The sequence below is a fragment of the Geotrypetes seraphini genome, chromosome 9 (genome assembly GCF_902459505.1).
Source record: "Geotrypetes seraphini chromosome 9, aGeoSer1.1, whole genome shotgun sequence".
Lineage (NCBI taxonomy): Eukaryota > Metazoa > Chordata > Amphibia > Gymnophiona > Dermophiidae > Geotrypetes > Geotrypetes seraphini.
Window position 1 is genome coordinate 2,949,111 of NC_047092.1, and position 22,369 is coordinate 2,971,479.

Below are 22,369 nucleotides of genomic sequence, written 5' to 3' on the forward strand. Positions count from 1 at the left end.
GTTTAAATTTTGGATTTTGCCCTTAGAAGGACAATTGTTATCCAAAGGCGTCTTGAAACAAAAATGTTAAATTGTTTTATATCGGATTCATGGCGCAGATGAATAGGCAACGCGTTCCATAAAGTGGGGGCAGTGACTGCAAAGTTATTAGAGCGCAATGTATTAATCGATTTTAAGAGATTCTGAGAAGTTGAACGAAGAGATTTTGATGTCTTATACGGAATTAGGAGTCTATGAATATGCACGAGGCAGTGATCATCATCTAGGCCCTCCCCCCCCCCCCCCCCCCAATTTGCTCATTTGGAATCCATAAGACATTCTGGGACAGAGTCTATAAATGTCGCTGGTTGTCAATCAAAAAACTAGCACCGTTTATTGAATCACGCCTAGCGGCACGTAAGCGGACTTAGGTGTTGCTAGGTGAACTAGACGTAGGCGCAGCTTTTCACTCATCTAATTTGGATGTCTAACTCAACAACACCTATGAAATCAGCACAAGGTATCCATGTACATGAACAGACAAGAGAATCATATACCATTAGAAAATACTCTCCCAAATAATCCATATATAAGAGGGCAATTTCTATTACTACTTTTTAAAAAATAATTTATATTCCGCTTATCCTATAATTCTATGCGAATTAAAAATTATTCAGGTACTTGAGCATTTTTCCCTGTCTGTCCCAGTGGGTTCACAATCTATCTAATGCACCTGGGGCAATGGGGGGATTAAGTGACTTGCCCAGGGTCACAAGGAGCAGCATGGGTTTGAACCCACAACCCCAGGGTGCTGAGGCTGTAGCTCTAACCCCTGCACCACACACTCCCAGAAATAATTTCTGTAGCATTGCTAGACATATTCAGCGCTGTACATCAGCATGTAGATATAATCCCTGCTCCATAGAGCTTACAATCTAATCAAAACGGACAAATAAGGGTTAAGGAATTTCTCACAGAGGGAATGCAAAAACAGACATGGGTAGTTTACAAGTGAGTGGGAGTTAGGAGTTAAAAGTGGGCTTTTATCCTAGACTGGAATACTGCCAGAGACGGAGCTTGCCTTACTGATTCAGACAGGCTGTTCCAGGCATCCGGTGCATAGCTTGAGCATCTTTTAATGCATCTATTTTATAAAGACAGGTAGACATCTAAGTGCTGTGTATTTGCCCCTTCCAGAAAGACCCTGTGATTGTAGAAATCTTCAAGGACACAAAGGAACATGTCTGCAGTTCACGTGACAGTATCCAGCTCCTTTTTCAAACAAATTGGAGTATTCTACATTTGGGGGGCCCTGGTGTGGAAAACACTCAAAAAAGAACTGAGAACTGAATGCTAGATCAGTTTACCTCTAATCATGCAGAATTTGTCTTCTAACTGGAATAATTTCTCTTTGATAAGATATTTCAAACATGTTCATAGACGGGTAACATTGTGGAAGAACTTAAGTGAGACGGTTGAATTCTTTGGCATAGGAGTAAGCTCTATGGCCTAAAACATCACCTAAGTGCTACTCTATAAATGGCACCTTAAGAAAGGCACAGATGCTCCTTATTCTATAAAAGGTAATACGAGCCTTTTAGAAAACAACTGAAAACCTGTCTGTTTAAGATGGATTGAATTAGGTTATTGTACAGGGGCTTGGAATGGAATTATTTTGTGTAGACGGTGTTGAAACAGGGATAGAAATGAGATCTTTAATGACATTGTTTAAAAGGATTTGTTTTATTATGCTATCTGTTTCGAGACTCCTTTGTGGAATCGTAAGCAGGTTATCCAATTACAAAACTAAACTGCTTAAACGAAGCTACTTGGGATTAAACTAACCCTACAGCTGTGCTTTTCTTGCATCTCGACAATGGTGTATAAGCTTTTTTCTTCACATTATTTCAGAGAATTAATGTGTGATCGGGGAGAGGGGTGGGCTTATAGGCATGGAGGGAATTGATGGGCTGTGAAGATCACGGATATGGGGGGGACACGGTTGTTTGTTAGTGGATTGGGGGCACAGGTGCAATGTCATTCTGTTTAGGGCTTGAGTGGGGTACTCTATATTAGTGAGTTTTAGGTTCACTGGGGTTGATTCATGTACACTGGGTTGGGCTGGTTATTTATGGATTTAAGGGTCAATGGGCTGGGTTACTGAGTTTAGGGGTGTGATTTGTTAAAAAGTATAAGGGATCTCAAGAATACATTAAAATAATTAGCAAGCCTGGAGACTCTGGGGACAAGTGACCTGGCCACACACATCACCCTTGCAGCTCAGAGAGGTTTCCAGAAATTTGGGAAGTGGTTGGATCTCTGCATTTCCTTCTGAAAGAGAAGATGAATTGCAGTTTGAAAAAAAAGACGCCGATAGAAATAGCCGTTGAATGTCCGACGGAGCATGACTTAAAAATCAGAGCAAGCTAAGTGACTTTTGACATTTGGTTTCGGGGTTGATCTGCCTGCATTGTGCTACTTTGACCAATTTAAGTATTGAAAGTTTCTATAATTAAAGTTTGGCTTGTGATACTTTGTAAAACCAAGACCCAAGAAGGAATTTATATGGATGGAACTGGGAGGTTTTTTAGCCCATGAAGCTCATCTGAGGCCCTTTTCTCCCAATTTTTGCATTGCTTGTTTGGGCTAAAGTATTAATGACTTACGGCCAAAAATGAAAGCAAAGTAGCATCCCTCTGTTAGGGAACAAACTGCTGCTATTTTGTATATGAGTAGGATAGGTATTGAGAACTTACTCATTCTCCAGAGAAACATGGGGAAGTAGTTAAACCCACAGTAAAGGTTAAAATATTTTCAGAAATATGACCTACTCATGCAATCGGCGAGAAAAGGCTACGCCATACAACCAGATTCAAAGTTAAATGAGATGTATAGGCTGGGGCAATATATGGAAAAACAGAAGACTATATTATTGCAACTCCCTATATCTTCCTTGTCCAGCCACTATGATAAAACAACTCCAGACCATGCAAAACACCGCCCTCAGATTGATCTACTCACTCAAAAAATATGATCACATAACAACTGCCTTCTTAGACTCTCACTGGCTACCCATACAAGCACGAATCCAATTCAAATTCCACTGCCTGATATTCAAAGCATTACACGGCTCTTCCCCCTCCTATCTAAACAACCGCTTAAACCAAATCTCCACCTCAAGACACAGAAGAACCTCGAACCCTTTCGCCTTCCCCCCACTCAAAGGCACACAACGCAAGAAAATGTTTGACAACCTTCTAGCAACACAAGCAGCAAAAATCAACCATTCCATCTCCAATCTTATGACAATATCAGACAACTTCAAAACATTAAGAAAAGAAATCAAATCTAACGGATGTAGCGGTATATAAGAAATAAATTACATTACATTACATTACATATATTGAAATGATGGCCAATGTCTTCCCATGGCAGTAAGAATGATCTTAAGCACACAATCCAGAAATTGTTACCAAGTATTTAAACTAAAAGATGAAGGTGACAGATGGAAGCAGATGAATTCAGGATGTATAGGTAGTGAAGAAATCATCTCAGTAATTCGTTCACCAGCAACAAAATGTACAGATTATAGGATATGGAAGCCAATGAAAACAGCTGGAAAGCAATGAGCACAAATGAATCGAATCAACTTAGTTCCAAATGTGCAAGGTTTGATGGTAGAAGTGGACTTAGTGAATCATATCTGAGTTCTATGAATGGGACAAAGCCTTACTGAGGAATAGAAGCTGCCAGAAAGAGGATGAGTAGCTCTTTATGTCAAAATGAATGTTAAAAGTGATTGCAGGGCCTTCAGGATAAGTAGAAAGTGTTATGGACCATCTTGGAAAGACCTCATTGAATTTACATCCACACAGTATACCGTAGTCCTTCAGACCTCCAGCTTAGATGGAGGAACTAAACGGAAACCTTGAAACACATATCATGAAGGTGAAATGCTATTGCTGGGAGATTTCAACTATGATGTGTAGAATAACATATCTTGTCCATGAAATCTAGAGAGATTGTGTCTACTTAACAAGATGCACTTCTCAAATATGATAAGGACCCATAAAGGATGGATGACGCTGGACTTAATACTCACATATGATGCTCAATTAGGCATCAGTGATCGCTACAAGCTATGGCTTAATAAAAAGCTAAGACAGAATCTAGTCCTGGATTTCAAACATGCCCAGGTTAGTAAACAGTTAAAGCAGTAGGCTGAGTACCAAGAAAGCCAAACTAAAATCCCACAGCTGGTCCTTGGGATCATGGGTAATCATGTAACTTTGTATTTCTTAAGGAAATAGCAAACTGTAAGCCCTTCAAGGACAGGAAAATATCTACTCTATGTGGATCTAACTTGCCTTGAGGTACTATTGAACAAGACATGAGCTAAACCCCAAAGCCAACCTCTTTTCTATCTGAACAAGAAGCCAACAGAGTGGAAGAGATAAGAGAAGTGGGTTGAATTGAAAAGAGCATAGAAACATGATGGCAGATAAATGTCAAATGGTCCATCTAGTCTGCCCATCTGCGGTAACCATTATCTCTTTCTCTCAATATTCACCATCCAAGTGTTGGAATTCATTACCTAAAAAGCTTAGAGAATTATGACCTCTTCCGTAAATCTCTGAAATTTTTAATCAAAGGATATGTTATATCTAGATTATGATGAATGTATTATTAGTGGATCCTGGGTAGGTCCAGCTTTTGCTTTGTTAAATCACACCCAGCTCCATTGTGATGCAATGTAATAGAACTGATTTGATTATTCAAGGAAGTGATTAAAAAGTAAAGACTAAAAGTGTAGCAAGCACAAAATACAGCAAATCACAAAGGGGTCCTAACGCTAACGCATCCATAGACTATAAAGGACACGTTAGCGTTTTAGCATTCCTTAGTAAAAGGACCCCAAAGAGAAGGACACAGAAAGAAATGACTACCAAACTTCATATGGGAGTAGACCCAGTAGTAGCAATATTGTCAGAGATTATGAATAACTAGAGCTCTTTTTTTTCAGGGAGCACTGAGTACGGCACCTTTTCCATTATTTGACAAAATTGACCCCTGGTCCCCAGGAACTAATGAAATAGCCCAGACTCAACACCAATTCCGTCTTTCCATAGTTTCTGTAACCAACTGCAAGTATTGTGGGGTGGATTCCATAGTGACCACCCTACCCAGTATGTGACTACTGGCACCATTTTTGCTAGACAAAATGAACTGTGAAATACTTGCTGGTGATGAAATTGTGAAACTACTATTTTAAAAAATCTATATAAATCTGAGGTGAACAAGGAGGACTCTCCCACCTAACTCCCAATCTCCAATTTGCTACTTTTTGTGGAGAAAGTCAGGAGAAAATGGTTTATGATCCTCTTTTTGGATCAATTGGAGGTCAAGGAAATCCTCTATCAGTTAAAATATGAATTTAGAAGTGGACATGGGACATGAGTGGCCTTAGTCTCTTTGATATCGGAATGACTCTGCATCATTGATTTCATTTTTAATTATTTAAATATCCTCCAGTGTCATCAATTATAGACTATAATTTGAGCATTTGAGGATGGTAAGGATTCAGGGGAGAGCTAAGGAGTGGGCATTCTCTTTTCCAAAAGTTTGTACGCAAGGGTTAGTATAGCAAAGGACTGTATCAGATCCTTTGCCTTGTGGAGCTCCGTGTTTATTAGACATCAATTCTCCCAGTGATTGAACACAGACGACCTGTTTGTAGATGACTTACAATCAGTGACACATGTGGAGGTGGATCAAATAAAAACCCCACCATGTTTGCTTAGATGAAGTAGGAGATTGGTTTGACTGCAATCAGCTCATGCTGAAACTTGATATGACCGAATTTTGATGATCCAGTAGAGCTATCTTCTCCGTGATGAAACCCTTGCTCTGGAATGCTCTTCCCCTTTTCCTTAAACAAGAGCCTTCTCAAAAAGAATTTCGGTCCAAAATCAAAACCTTCCTTTTTTAAGGACACCTTGAGCCTCTGTCTCCTCCTTTAAACACTTCCTCTTGGCTCTCTCAACAAAACACTTCTTTCGAAGCCATCCCACCCTTCATGTACTATCCTTTCCCTTCTCCCAGTGTTTTTTTTTTTAATATTGATGTATTTTGTAAATACTTAATGTTCTTTCTCTTCTATCCAGTCAGTTTTACAGGGCATGTAACCCCCCTACTAGAGCAAATCTTAATTATTTGTATGTGGATTTTATTTTATTATGTTTTTATTCATTTATGATTGTAAACCGTCTAGATAATTATTGATAGACGGCAAATCAAATGATAAATAAACTTCAAAACTTAGAAATGTTGTTCAACTCAGCTATGGAGACACCATAAGGAATTCTGGATTTCTTTTAGATGGAGAATTAAATTTGGAGGTACAAATTATAGCTGTTAACTTGCTTTTTTAATGATTAAAAGAGCAAAGAGTTCATGCCTTTGTTAATATATGGCTTTGATTGATTTCTTCAACTGGATACTACAGAACTACCTGAATCTCTTAATGCAGTCGACTTGCATTTCAGCAAAACCTTATGAACAAACAATAGCCCAAGATGGTGAACTGATTAGAAATTGATTGCTTCCCTTTGGGTTCCTGCCAAGTACTTGTGACCTGGGTTGGCCACTGTGGAAACAGGATCCTGGGTTTGAGGGACCCTTCTTGATGTTCTTAGTTGACAAAGAGCAGAGGTAAGTGGAATTCATTCAAAACAGAAACGAACAATTAGTGGAAGGCCTGAGGGCCAGTTCTATTTAATATCCCTGAGAGTGATCCTTGTGTGTCTCTTTGTAGATGACCTGAAGATCTTTAAAAAAAAAAAAAAAAAAAAATGGACACTCTAGATAAAATGAGAGTAGGCTACAAAAATCTGGATGCTTTGCAGTTAAGCACTGCTGAAAAGTTCTCAGCCCAACCAATTTCCTAAATTCTAGTGTTATTTTGCCACCGTAGCTGAAAAGAGTGTTGTCTTATTTCATTAAGTGCCAATTTGCAGAAGCAAAATTCTGTGTTTCGACATTATTTCAGATCATTGGTTGAACCATATCCACGTCATTCTCGGTTGGGCTGGGAACTTTTCAGCACCCCCTTGTACTGTAAAGTGATGCATTTTAGGTACACAAATTCAAAGGAAATTTATGCAACAGCAGCAGACAGACTAACTTGAACGAATCAGAAGAAAGATAACGACTGAAGGTCCATCAAACCCAGTATCCTGTTTCCACCTGTGGCTAACCCAGGTCCCAAGTACCAGACAGAAGCCCAAAGAGGAGCAACATTCCAGAGCTGAGATTGTGATGTCATAATGCCTCATTCCACCAATGCCTAAGAGTCAACTTCATCAGTGATGTCACAATGGCTTAATTGTCTTATACTGGGCTTACATAAGAACATAAGAGCTGCCATACCAGGTCAGACCAAAGGTCCAACAAGCCCCGTAACCTGTTTCTAACAGAGGCCAACCCAGGTCCCAAGTTCCAGACAGAAACCCAAAGAGTAGCAACATTCCAGAGCTGAGATTGTGATGTCATAATGCCTCATTCCACCAATGCCTAAGAGCCAATCTCAGCAGTGATGTCACAATGGCTTGATTGCCCTCTTAGATAAGAGTAGCTATACTGGGTCAGACCAGTGGGTCCATTGAGCCCAGTTCCAACAGTGGCCAATCCAGTTCCCACGTACCTGGCAGAAACCCAAATTTTAGCAACATTGCAAGCCACCAATCCCAGGAGAAGCAGAAGCTTTCCTAATGTAGTAAGTAACTGTGCTATATTGAACTAAGGCCAGTACTGGGCAGACTTGCACAGTCTGTGTCTGTATATGGCCGTTTGGGGGAGGATGGGCTGGGGAGGGCTTTGACGGAGATTTCGGCAGTTGGAACCCAAGCACAGTACCGGGTAGAGCTTTGGATTCTTGCCCAGAAATAGCTAAGAAGAAAAAATTTTGAAAATTTAAATTGAATCAGGTTGGGCAGACTGGATGGACCATCCGGGTCTTTATCTGCCGTCATCTACTATGTTACTATGTCTATCTCAAATATAGTATTTATCCTTTTACAAACAATTAAAAAAACCAAAACATTAGATATAATTTTTATCACCATAGAAATGATTTTAACTTGCCAAAATTGTGTGTTAAAACAGGGCTGACAGGTTACTCTAAACTAGACACATTTTGAACAATTTGCAGGCTGTGAAACCAAATTCAAATTCCGCCCAGGCATAAATCCATTTGAACCACAGACTTCCCCAAGATCCATCTCAGTCTCTCCTTCCTCATATCTCAGAGTGATCTGGGATGAATCTGTTGATTTATGGCAAAACACATATAATTTCTACAGTGTTGTTTTGTTTTATTTTATTTTGGGGGTCTTTTTGAGAGGTTTTGGCAATGGGCCTTGTTCTTTGAAAGTATGTCGAAATCACAGATATTCTGAAGGTTTGTCAACATTGGTTCAACAACCTCTTTGTTCATAATCTCACTCATCCTTATGGCAGCGTATCGGACTTCTATAAACAAACTAGAGTGGAAGCAACTGGCTCTATAAAAATATTTTGATTAACGTAGACAGATTTAGTGGATACAAACAAGATAAAATGAACCCAAGCGAGGGATATGATTCATGAAACAGTCCCAATCTTCCAAAACATTTTACATTTACAACTCAGAATGCAAAGCTTTTACTACAAGGCGAAATTAGAAGTTACTCGCTAACACATTTTGACTTCATCATCAATCACTTTTAACACAAACAATGAAATGTATACTTAAAGCCGAGCAATTGCCAGCGAACAGGCCAGATTATCTGCAATCAGCTCTGCAGAGCAGTTACAAAATATATCCTGAGCCCGTTGTGGAATCAGCGTCAGACTGGGATCTGGATTTCTTCCTATTAATTGGCTGTAGGGTTTTCAGGCCTCCAATGGCTTCCTCGGGTCTGTTCTTCAAATTCTGCTGATGTTAGGCTCACCAGTGCCAAATGCGAGACATTTAGGGGTCAGGTCAATGAAGGATGCTAAAACCTAGGTGCCAAAAATTCGGCCACTTAACTAGCATTCTACGATGGCAGGTTTGCATGCCAAATCTATAACAGAATCCAGTTAGGGGCCCAGATTTAGCTGCAACCAGCTTTGCCATAGTACAAATAGTCAGGCCTAGATGCAGCAGTTGTGCACATTCTGTATATGTAGAAATTCTACACAGGACACGCAAGGCCCCCCCCCCCCCCGTCCCCCTCCCCAAGGTGATCTCTCCTTTTGCATTTAGACATGGGAACACCTTTGTGCCTAATTGTCATTTCACTCTCATTTTGGCACTTATGATTCAGCTGTTCAAATACTTGAAGGGTATTAATGTAGAACAAAATCTTTTCCAGAGAAAGGAAAATGGTAAAACCAGAGGACATAATTTGAGGTTGAGGGATGGGAGATTCAAGAGCAATGTTAGGAAATTCTTCTTTATGGAGAGGGTGGTGGATGCCTGGAATGCGCTCCCGAGAGAAATGGTGGAGATGAAAACGGTGACGGAGTTCAAAAAAGTGTGGGATGAATACAGAGGATCTAGAATCAGAAAATAATAGTAAATAGTGAAGAACTAAGGCCAGTACTGGGCAGACTTGAACGGTTTGTGTCTGTATATGGCCATTTGGTGGAGGATGGGCTGAGGAGGACTTCAATGGCTGGGAGGGTGTAGATGGTCTGGAGTGAGCTTTGATGGAGACTTCAGTAGTTGGAATCTAAGAACAGTACCGGACAGAGATTTGGATTCTTGTCCAGAAATAGATAAGAAAAAAAAAAAAGCCCAACAAATTTTTAGATTGAATCAGGTTGGGCAGACTGGATGGACCATTGGGGTCTTTATCTGCCATCCTCTACTACGTAACTATCATTATCTGTTATTATCTCACCTATATTTAGTAGCGTAACTAGTGACTTATTTACATAGTAACATAGTAAATGATGGCAGATAAAGACCTAAACAGTCCATCCAGTCTGACCCTAAGTTGTACTCATTCAAAAATACATGATTAGATGAACTTATCTCTTCTTTGATATTTCTGGGCCGTAGACTGTAAAGTCTGGTATTGTCGTAGGTTCCACATGCTGAAGTTGCCATCCAAGCTCACTTTCTTTTATTTTATTTAAGAGGGGTTAGTATTAGTTAGAAACATAGGAGTCTTCTACTACAGATTAGTCAATGAATTGCCATAAGAACAAAATGGCCCCTGTGAGCGATAACGTGTGCTAATTAGTAGAAGAACAAGTTTTATAAAATTTGATATAATCGCCTTTGCTATGCTCAGGTTTTGAGATTACATGTATTAACAGCCTACACTACAATATCTGTATGTTAACTGTTTACATTTTAGTCGCTCTTCTCGGTCCAGAGAAGAGCGATTAAAATGGTTAAGGGGAGGAGTTGCCGTACAGTAAGAGATTAGAGAAACTGGGCCTCTTCTCCCTTGGAAAGAGTAGACTGAGAGGGGACATGATCGAAACATTCAAGATAATGAAGGGAATAGACTTAGTAAATAAGGACAGGTTGTTCACCCTCTCCAAGGTAGAGAGAACGAGAGGGCATTCTCTAAAGTTGAAAGGGGATAGATTCCGTACAAACGTAAGGAAGTTCTTCTTCACCCAGAAAGTGGTGGAAAACTGGAATGTTCTTCCAGAGGCTGTTATAGGGGAAAACACCCTCCAGGGATTCAAGACAAAGTTAGACAAGTTCCTGCTGAACCGGAATATACGTAGGTAGGGCTAGTCTCAGGGCGCTAGTCTTTGACCAGAGGGCTGCCGCGTGATGGACCACTGGTCTGACCCAGCAGCGTCAATTCTTATGTTCTTATGTTCTTCACTGATATGCCTCAGTTCTCTTGTGAACTGCCCTGAACTTCTGGTTGGGCAATATATAAGAAAGTAAATAATAATTATTATTACATAATAAAAACATAATCATTATGTTACAGCTTAAAATTTAAACCAACTTGGACAAAGACTAACATGATACAAAAGGAAAAAAGGGGAGGAACCACATTAGTTATAGGAAAGTGGACATGTAAGGGAAGGTCTAAATAGGTTTAAGGGAAAATAAGCCTGGCCTCTTTACTTCAGAACTTAGGCACTTATCCATAAAGAGAAAATAAGATAAAAAGGAAAGAATCGAACAGAGTTTTACACTTCAAAAGCATCTTTGTTTTTAAGGAACTCTTGAGTTTGTCCAAAGATGGCACGCTTCGAAGAAAAAAGGGCCTAGAGCTCCATAATTGAGGAGCGTACACTGTGAGTATTTTGTTACGTCTTGTATTAATGATTTTTAGGGAGGGCACTGTGAGTAAGTTTTGATCTACGGATCGCAAAGTTCTAAAGCAGGGGTGTCCAACCTTATGGCTTCCCTGGGCCGCATTGGTCAAAAAAAATTTTCTGGGGCCGCACAAGGCACAAATGCTGCAGCAAGACAGAGCAAGGAGCCAGCAAGACGGTATATACCCAGGAGCAGCAGAGGAAAACACTGCATCACCCTCAACTGGGGCCGCACAAAATACTTCATGGGGCCGCATGGGGCCCTTGGGCTGCAGGTTGGACACCCCTGTTCTAAAGGGAATCTTTGGAATTAGTCATTTGTCAAGAAAGGTTGGCTACTTTCTAACCACGCATACCTAAGCAGGCTCAAGGCAACTTACCAAGAGAAGTGACTAATGGCTGCTCCCACTAACATGTATTATTCTCGTATTTACCACATAACATTATTTACCATAGATCTCATTTTATCCAATGGGACCTTTTAGGAATAACGTGAGCTTACAAGGTTCGTATGTACTAACAAGGAAGCACACTTCTATTGATCGAGCCCGTAACTTTTAACATCTTGCCCTTACATTTCCTTAATTAGCATTACTTTCAAAATTCTGTTACTCACCTACAAAATCAAACAACATCATATCCCTGCTTTCATAGACAAATATCTAGTTCCTTACGCCTCCTCTCGTACACTCGTACATTATCAAGATCTTCTTGTTGTCCCCTCTAACAGAGAAATTTTCTATGACACCACTAGAAATTCCATTTTTTCAGTCATGGCGCCCTCACTTTGGAACACTCTTCCCCTACATATAAAGCAAGAGTCCTCTCTGCCACTATTCAAGACTAAACTCAAAACTTTCTTATTCAAGGACGCCTACGATACCTAACCCAGGATTCCGTCTGCTTTCCCTGAAATAATGTTCACTTCAGGTTCTCAACACCAAACGCCTTGCTTGAGGTGAACTAGTCCGAATGTTCTACCCTCCCTCTTCCTTCTTTTTAGTTTTTTTTTTATCTCGATGTATTTTTGCCACCTCTTGTAACTTTCACCCCTTTGTTGTCAGTCTTATGTCTTGTTACTTCCCCCTTCACTGAATTATGTGATGGGTCTTCTTTTTTTTTCAATTCCTTTTTTAATATCCGTTTTTAGATGTATTTTATTTACTGTAAACATCTAGATATGTTTGATGGACGGTATATCAAGAAATTAATAAACTTGGAAACCGCTTGATTGCGTTCAGCATACCTAACAACATTCTCTAGCCAGAACATAGGTGATACCATGATCATGGTCAACTCATCAAGGAGAAGAAACAAAGCCTTTGAAATTTGGGGGGCTATTGTTTTGTTTTTAAATCATGCTGAGCTGCACGCACTGTTGACACGTCAAAATGTTTTTCAGAGAAAATAGCGCTGAGATCACATAATCGCATGCTATCTAGCACATCCCTTCTGGTAAATGCTTCTCACCTTGCACACTCTTCCAACACGAGAAAAGACAGTTCTGTCAGAGGTACTACTGTCCTGGGATGCTTCTCGAAAAAAGAAATAGATCTTGTCATCATCAGGATTGTAGGTATCTGACACGGGATAGGCGCCAACAAACTTTGCTCCTAAAATTAAGAGGAAGGCATTGGAGGTCCATATTTAAGGCCTAGATCAGCAGAGACCTAGGAACTGCAAAATATAACACCGTTTTCTTCTGAACTACAAAACTAAGTTCATATTTGAAGTCAAATTAACGTACAATGAATAGAAGGTGACTTTCTACTGGAAGTCAGTCTTCCCAAGACAGTGTAATACACAGCCATAAAGATCAATAACTGAACTTATAGAAGCACAATGCTTTCTTTAAAATCTCAGAAAGAATAAACCAGCATATCAAATGCAAAGATCTAAGGAGATCTATATAAAACAGAAAACTCAGGTGCTTCTACAATGATGACTTAAAGAATGGCACAGAAGGACGGGCAAATCTGCATCAAATTTACACAGATCCCCTGCAGACTTTGTATGCCATGCAGGTTCAACCGTTTTGAGAGCCTGTGATTCTTTTTTCCGATTTAGAGAAATCTGGAATATGACAGCCAACAAGGGTCATAAGGTACATCAAGTCTGCCCAATTTGTTTCCTGCTGCAAATTCATAGATTGCAGCTTTTTTATTTTTTTTAACAACCAAGCATTATGGCCCAAATTCTGTAACCAGTGCCTAAAGTTAGGTGCCTATTTCGGAGGTGCCCACCTAGATAGACGCCTATCTAAATTGAAGAACAAGCTCAATTAAGCTGATTGAAACATAGGCGCCTATCAAGAAAGTGTGATTCTGTAACAAAGCGCCTCTAAAAAAAATAGGCGCTACGCATGTTTGGCGTGGGCGTGGCTACGTGTTAGGCGCTTTGTTACAGAATCACTGCTCTTAAGCGTGCTTAAGTGCTCGCAGGGGCGCCTAACTTTTAGTTGTGCCTACAGCTGGTCTATTTAACGGGCGCCTCCAAAATAGGTGCAGCTCAGCGTGATTCAGTAAACATCGCCCAATTTTACTTGAATCACGCTGAAGAGTGTCTACATCGGCACGTAACTTTTGGGTGCTTCTTCTAGAATTTGCCCTTATCTATCCTTATCCCATGATTTCTGATATTCTATTGCTGTCTTTTGTTCTTCAGATTTGCCCAATAAGCTCTATTTAAGCACTCTACATATCTCTACTAAGAACTGTATGAATCCAGTGTCCTACCATCGAGCCACTGATGCTCTGAAGTATCCGTTCTAATGTAATGATGGTCGTGTGGTGGTCCCAATGAGCGAGTGAACGTGGTCTCTTGACCAAGGAAATCAGAGGCAGTTCCAGCAAAAAGGTGTTCATCTGTAGATGGAGGAGGACAGAAGAAATTAATCTCCACCAGCTTTATTGACTGACCATCAGCCCATTCATATTTGACCACATTATAGAGTTGTTGCTGTGACTGAAATAACACTTACCTTTTATTCTCTGTAGCTAAATTTTTTTTAAAGAAGAGCATGAGAATATAATTTTAAGAGTTTTTAGAAAGGGAAAGAAGTCCACAGCCAAGATATCATTGGATGAATTACAGAGCAAATGACTCAATCTGGAAACTTCAAATGACATATGGCCTTAATTTGAAAAGCAGATTTGGGATATTGGAAAGTAGACCATCAGAATTAAAAACACGTCTAGATAACCTATCCAGAAACTCCAGACCCCAATGATTAAAGAAAAGAAAATGAGGCCAATCGAGGCTTCCATCGCTTCGTATTTTCTCACAGATTCTTCCTTCACTTGCCTTCTGTCCTTTTCACCTTTTTCTTCTGCGACACTTAAAGTGGGTATTTCTCAGTATCTCAATATCTCAATTCTCTAACAATTGCGGTCATTAAGAGGCATCGTTTCATACTAGTTTGCCTGTTATGAGTCCACCCATCATTCTGTTCACAGTCTGTTCCTGCTACAGGAGTAGATCAAAGATACTTCAATATTAATCAAAACAGCCCCAAAGGTCTATACTGTACAATGCTGTACTGGTGGTGCATTGGTTAGAGCTACAGGCTCAGCACCTTGAGGTTGTGGGTTCAAATCCCAGGCTGCTTCTTGTGACCCTGGGCAAGTCACTTAATCCCCCGTTAGGTATATTAGATAGAGTGTGAGCCCCCCAGGACAGATAGGGAAAATGCTAGAGTACCTGAATGTAAATCACATGATCTATAAGTGATAAATAAATAATTATCATTGGCTGATAGACACCTTAAAAAAGAGCCCTTAAAAAATTGTAATTTATAAAATGTTCCCCAAAAAACCTGATATCCTATTCAAATAGTAATGACCAGATATCTTTTAAAATACATCTTCGATAACTCTTTTGTAATCTGCCTTGAACCGCTAGGTAATGGCGGAATAAAAATCCCTAATGTAATGTAATAAAAAATGATCAAAAGTGCAGATTACTCCCCTAACCAGGAAAAGATTTTACTTTCAAAAAGTTCTAAAAAAAAAATCACAACTCCCCCCACCTCCCCCCAAATAAGGAAAAGTCAAACTCCAAACACTCATCTTAAAGGAGAGAAACTAGTTCTTCAAAGCAGCGATGCTTTCTTCAATAGCGCCATCGTAATCTCATACGCAGTACATCAGTCCCCAATGAGAATCTGGGAGAACTAGAGGGCACTGCGCATGAGAATTAGTGAGCAAGCGATTGCCGTTAGGAAGACAGAGAATTACAGCAGCGATACTCTAACGCTTAACTTAAAGGCGTCTCTGGTGATAGTGAGGTTCACTGTCTATTTGAAACCTCATTGGAGTGGAAGACATTACACCAGTTGGTAAAGAATCCATCACGTTGGGGACTGATGTACTACATCGGAGATTAAGACGGTGCTATTCTTCGGAATTCAGCGTGTGAGAGTCAAGCATTTGAAGAAAGCACCACTGCTTTGAAAAACTGGTTTCTCTCCTTTAAGATAATTGTTTGGAATTTGACTTTTCCTTATTTTATTTTTTTGATTTTTTTTTTTAAAGAACTTTTTGAAAGTAAAAATCTTTTCCTGCTTAAGGGAGTGGTCCGCACTTTTGATCATTTTTGATTACTATTTGAACAGAAACATAGAAACGTGATGGAGTCTGCCCAACTGCAGTAACCATTATCTCTTCCTCTCTCTAAAAGAGATCCCACATGCCTCTCCCAGGCCCTTTTGAATTCAGATGCAGTCTCTGTTTCCACCACCCCTTCCAGAAGACTGTTCCACACATCTACCACCCTTCCTGTAAAAAAGTATTTCCTTTATTACTCCGGAGCCTATCACCTCTTTTAACTTCATCCTATGCCCTCTCATTGAAGAGTTTCCTTTCAAATGAAAGAGACTTGACTCGTGCACATTTACATTACGTAGGTATTTAAACGTCTATATCATATCTCCCCTCTCCCGCTTTTCCTCCAAAGTATACAGATTGAGATCTTTAAGTCTGTCCCTATATGCTTTATGATGAAGACCATGCACCGTTTTAGTAACCTTCCTCTGGATCAACTCCATCCTTTTTATATCTTTTTGAAGGTGCGGCCTCCAGAATTGTATACAATATTCTAAATGAGGTCTCACCAGAGTCTTATACAGGGGCATCAATACCTCCTATGCACCCTAGCATCCTTCTAACTTTTGCCGTCACCTTTTCAACCTGTTTAGCCACCTTAAGATCATCACATACAATCACACCCAAGTCCTGCTCTTCTGTCGTGCACATAAGTTCTTTGCCCCCTAAACTGTACCATTTTTTTGGGTTTTTGCAGCCAAAATCCATGACCTTGCATTTCTCGTCATTCCATTTTAGCTGCCAAATTTCAGACCATTCTTCAAGCTTTGCCAGGTCTTTCTTCATGTCATTCACAGCATCTGGGGTGTCTACTCCATGAAGATTTTGGTATCATCCACAAAGAGGCAAATCTTACCTGACATGATACCAATCTTGGGGGAGTACTTTATAAATGACCATTTTTAAGTGCTCTTTTTTCTGGAACCTATCAGCCAATGATACGATTCTATGCTCCAGTATAGCATAGTGTTTTTGGCTGTCTTAGCTTGTTGAACCTTTGAGGCTGTTTTGGTTAATATTGAAGACTGAATAGACTGAACGGTCTACTATACTATATATCCACACTATATATTTTCTATTAATAGTTATCTGGAGTGCGTCCCTACACTTGTGAATTTTTATCCACCATCCTACATTTTTCTTTACTGACCTTCATCTATGGGATAGCCTACCCCCACATGTCTGGAGTGAATTATCTCTCAAGCATTTTAAATCCAAAATAAAGATATGGATCCTTCGACAAGCATATGCTACTAGAGTTCAGTCCTGTTGTGTTGCTGGTTTTATCTACAATATTACCTCTTATCTTTCCTGTCACATATTACAGTTCTTTTCCTAGAATTATGTCTTAAACTGTAAACCACCTTGAGCCACTAGTCAGATCAGTGTGGTACAGTCAATCCTGAATAAATAAATTTGAGCTGTTCAATAATACTTGTGGGAGGCAAGTGAATTGTTACTTCTTAAGTTGTAAGTTAAGGTTGGCCAGAAGCTGACTTCCCTGACCACAACTTATCCACTGGCCAGAAAAAAAGGTTTTCAAATGTAAGGACTTAATCAGGCAATTTCCAGTGTTACCAAGGTAAGTCATCTTGACTATTGACCTTCATACGTTTATGTGCTTTAACAAACTGAGACCGTAGTACTAAAGCGATCAAATGTTAATTTCTAATTGAGGGAAATGGTCAGCCCCTAATAAAACATCTTCCTATAAAGAGCATGTATTGCCCAACCCTCTGAAAATGACTTCAAGGACAGGAGGACAGAGGAAACACAGAAGGGAAAACAGTTGCTCCTGTGAGACTACAGGAAGTCTCGGTTAATAGGGTCCCGAAATCCATGCCCTCCTAAATCATGCTCTTTTTGTAATGAGAGGGCTCGCTTGTTCTCTGGTACAAATTCTCATGAAACAACTGATGAGTTTGTCATGGAGTATAAAAATCTTAATCAACTCTCGCTCAACAAAGGAGCAACGACCCTTGTGATCACAGATCATCCCTTGTGTTAAGCGGTGACCTCTGTGAGGGAATACAAAGACCAACGCTGGACCAACATCTCTGCAGCATTTTGCCGTACACAATGCTTTAGTCTTCCACTATTCTTTTATTAGGTATTATATGCAATAACTCTCCAGAGTCACGAATAGAAGAAGGATTTGTGTCACTATTTTTCAATCATTCCACTCCGTGAGATTGGGAGGTCAGACAGATGTTGCGTGCCTCCAGGCTAAGGCTCTTTACACCTGCATTGTGAGGTCATATAGCTTTGTGGTTATAGAAATATGATGGCAGATAAAGGCCAACTGGCCCATCCGCAGCATCCACTATCTCTTCCTCTCCCTATTGGCTAAGGCTCTTAACATTTGCATCTTCTCTTCCTATAGGCTAAGGCTCTTTACTCCTGCATTGTGAGGTCATTCAGCTTTGTGATTATAGAAACCTGATGGCAGATAAAGGCCTAATGGCCCATCCGCAGCATCCACTATCTCCTCCTCTCCCTATTGGCTAAGGCCCTTAACATTTGCATCTCCTCTTCCTATAGGCTAAGGCTCTTTACACCTGCATTGTGAGGTCATAGAGCTTTATGGTTATAGAAACATAGAAACAACATGGCAGACAAAAGCCAAATGGCCCATCCAGTCTGCCCACCCGCAGTAACCAATATCTCCTCTCCCTATTGGCTAAGGCTCTTTACACCTGCATTGTGAGGTCATAGAGCTTTATGGTTATAGAAACATAGAAACATGATGGCAGATAAAGGCCAAATGGCCCATCTAGTCTGCCCATCCGCAGCAACCATTATCTCTTTTTCTCTCCAAGAGATTGACAGCCTTACATTATCTCAGTTTAGAGAATTAAACTATTACAAATGCTCACAGAAAATGTTATATTCGTACCCTTACCTGCCATTACTGAAGCAAAGGGTTGTTGAGGATCAAAGGGGCATTTCAGTCTTCCTGACTCCAAATTCTGTGCGTCTAATCTGAATATTATATCCTGCAAATAAATGAGATGGTGTTTAAGGGTTGGGGGGGTGGGAGGTTACAGTAGATTTCTTTAACACAAGGATGAATTTCTGGAAGAAAAATTTCTAGTTTGCCTGAAAGAACATCACAAAGAGAAAGAAACAACAGATGCTTAGATGAACCAATTGAGCAAATAAAAGCAGTGACAAGATGTCACTGTTTCCAGTTCTACGCAATATACGAGTAATTAGCATTTTCACTGTCCAATGCTCATATGTTGGTGAATTCTGAATGTTTGTGTAATCTTAAAAATGGAGGCTGATTTGGCCATTCACTCTTTTGACCTCCCCACTGGTTAAGTTTTGCAAATGTTGATACTGGTAGGTTTTGTATGCGTGAAAGCCTTCAAGGGGGTGCTAAAAAGTTCTCAGCCCAACCAACCATCTTCTTAAATTCTGAGCATTATTTTGCCAATATGCAGAAACAAAATTCGGTGCGTTTGACATTGTTTCAGATCATTGATTGACCCATATCCACGTCGGAACGGGTTACATCAGGACATGACAGGTCTTAGGGAAGTGGGTAAGACAGGAGAAGATTGTTGAACTTTCACAGACACTAAGTTTGAGATTGGTCATTAAATACAGGGGCACAAAGACAGGTTACAGAAAGGGGGGGGGCAGTCTCTCAGAGTCTGTTTAGGATAAAAGAATGTACGCGAGGAAGGACTTTGCAACCATCTCTCTAGCCAAGTAACTGTTAAGGGGGGGGAGGCGTTACCTACGTGGGGTACCATTAAGGCAGGTTATTTTGCCAGGAGTCGTAGCATCTTGGCACAATGTCTTACTGAATAAAACGGGAACCTGTGCTACAAGTTGGGGTAAATTACCTGTCCTAAGGGTGACCCACATTAACTCCCCCCGCCCTCCCCCCCCCAATCTTTGATTAACAATTCAGAAAGAAAATTGAAGCAAAGTAATTCTTTGTTCTCTGTTTAAAACAAAGAAAACTAAAGCTCACAGGTCTTGCTTGTCCTAGTAGGGTCAAATTAACCCTCTTTTCCCCAGGATGTAATATTACCTCAGCGTGTCCGTACCCCCCTGTCCACTGCAGCTGCCCAACAGAATTCTGACTACATGTTCTTGCTGCTGGGTTCATTAACGTGTCCACCATGTCTGTCCTCTGGTATTGTGTGTAGCATGAATTGCATACATGTAATAAACCACACCAAGTGAAGCAAGAATGTGCTACATAGTCAGCTGGGAGACAGATTCTGGAATACTCTAGACCAGTGGTCTCAAACTCGAACCCTTTGCAGGGCCACATTTTGGATTCGTCGGTACTTGGAGGGCCTCAGAAAAAAATAGTTAATGTCTTAATAAAGAAATGACAATTTTGCAGGAGGTAAAACTCTTTATAGTTTTTAAATCTTTCCTTTTGTCTAAGTCTTAATAATAATATTGTCATTTATAGCTAAAGAGACAAATGATCAAGAAACGGTTTTATTTTACTTTTGTGATTAGGATAAACAGACCGAAGGCCTCAAAACAGAACCTGGCGGGCCGCGAGTTTGAGGCCACTGCTCTAGACCCCAAAGCTTTTATATATCTTACGTCCGCTGCCTTTTTTGCATACAGTCCAAAGTGGTTCAAGTTCAAGTTTCAAGTTTATTGTATTTTGATTAAACGCTTAATCCAAATTCTAAGCGATTTACAAATTACTAAAATTAACAAATTTGAGGGAAAAATACATTAAAAGACAGACAATACATTAAAAAACAAGATACGTGAGGAAAAATATGGGGAAGAGTTACAATATGTTTAAAGAGTAAGGAACAAATAAGGGAAGCACAAAAGGGGAAAGGGAAAGAATTAAAGCTTCAATGAAGCTTATGAGTAAATAATATACTGTGATAAAAAATTAGATGGTTAATTAGCAAAAACATCGTTAAAGAGAAATGACAAGAAATGGGATGATTGGGCCCAATATTCAAAGGATTTAGTTAGTTATTCAATTTTCTCTACTCTTCTCCCAGGGAAGTTCTGAACGGTTTACATGAATTTATTCAGGTACTGAAGCATTTTTCCTATCTGTCCCAGTGAAAGATTAAGTGACTTGGCCAGGGTCACATAGAGCAGCGTGGGTTTGAACACACAACCTCAGGGTGCTGCACCCCACTCTGCTCTTTTTGAAATTTACTAGGGCTGGGTGAATTAATCAGTACTCAAAAGGCCAGATATTCAGTGTAAAACATGGAAATTTAATGCAAGGACATTTGCAGGCATTGAATTTCTGGGTTTGTGGAGCCGGCTAACACATAGATGGTTAAGTGCAACCGGCTATGGGTTACTGACCTTTATGTGGTCCCATTTCTATGCTTACCCAGATAATATCAGCATTTAACTGGCTAAGTGCTAACTCTGCCCTCAGAATGCCCCCAAAGTAGATGGTTTTAGTTTGTCCCCAACTGTTTTTGTCCTGCTGGAAATTTGCCCTGAGCAAGAACCGTTTCTGACTGGGGAAATCTTCTTGAATATCAACCCCCAAATTTCACTAAACTCTTAAATTTAGAAGCATAAAAAGTGGTTGGTAGTGGGGCCCATTTAGGATGGGGATCTTAGCACCGATTGCAACACTAGGCTCTTAATTCTTACTTATAAGCGTGATAACTTTTAAGCTTCTATTTTAGGATGAATTTTCAGCTGAAAAGTTATGTTCTTAAGTCTGGCTAAAAGGAGGTCACACTTTTAGAAGGCTAACTTGGCGACATTAATTTACGCCAACCCTTTGTCCTTTATTTATTGATGGGTTAAAACACACATCTGTTTCTGTAGCATCTCTTGGCATCTGTATCATCCAGGCAGAGATATATTGGCAGACCTTTATAGATGTGTTATAATGTCAGCCGGAAAGGGGAGAGGGAGGCCAAAGAAGCTGTTACCAACTGCATATGTGGCTCGATCAGTCATCACGTGATCAATCTTTTTGAAGTGCGACGTTAATGATTATTTTAGCTTAACTCATCCTGAGTCAGGTGTTGCTGACTGCGTTGCTCTATTTACAGATAGAAAATGTTCAAGCAAGACGATCCATTAGACTCCTAGAAGATACCATGTCACATTTATTTAGAGAACGTGCTGCCAGTTCATTTTTCACCAAAATCAAGCCTTTTAGAAGACGGAGATGGCGGCGGCTCTGCTTCTTTTTAATATTTATCTTTATTCATTTTAAAACTTTCAATAAGTATGATACAGTATACAATCAATTTACATTTAAACATCACTAAAAGCTCTTAGAGTACTCCTTCAAAACAAATACCCCCCCCCCAGATCAGTTTCCCACTCAATAGACCTTAAGTATCCCCCCTTCCCCTCCCCCCTCCCTGGATGTGTACAATCAAGAAAGGAAAAGAAAAGATATTCTCAGTCTTTACACTATTTTTCCTAAATTTCTTTAAATGCCGCCGCTGGATGGCCAGAACACGTTCCATCTTGTAAATGTGACA

The 22,369-nt window shown here is 40.0% G+C and overlaps 1 protein-coding gene across 3 annotated transcripts in view; it reads right to left on the reverse strand.

Annotated features, from left to right (window-relative positions):
* Nucleotides 1-22,369, reverse strand: part of SEMA3D (semaphorin 3D) — a 236,473-nt gene that overhangs the window by 61,456 nt on the left and 152,648 nt on the right. For all 3 annotated transcript variants that reach the window (XM_033959416.1, XM_033959417.1, XM_033959418.1), the window contains exons 6-8: nt 18,802-18,895; nt 14,034-14,162; nt 12,769-12,911 (exon numbers count right to left, since the gene is read on the reverse strand). In XM_033959416.1, the coding sequence (XP_033815307.1) occupies nt 12,769-12,911; nt 14,034-14,162; nt 18,802-18,895 (366 nt within the window). The remainder of the gene's footprint in view (nt 1-12,768; nt 12,912-14,033; nt 14,163-18,801; nt 18,896-22,369) is intronic.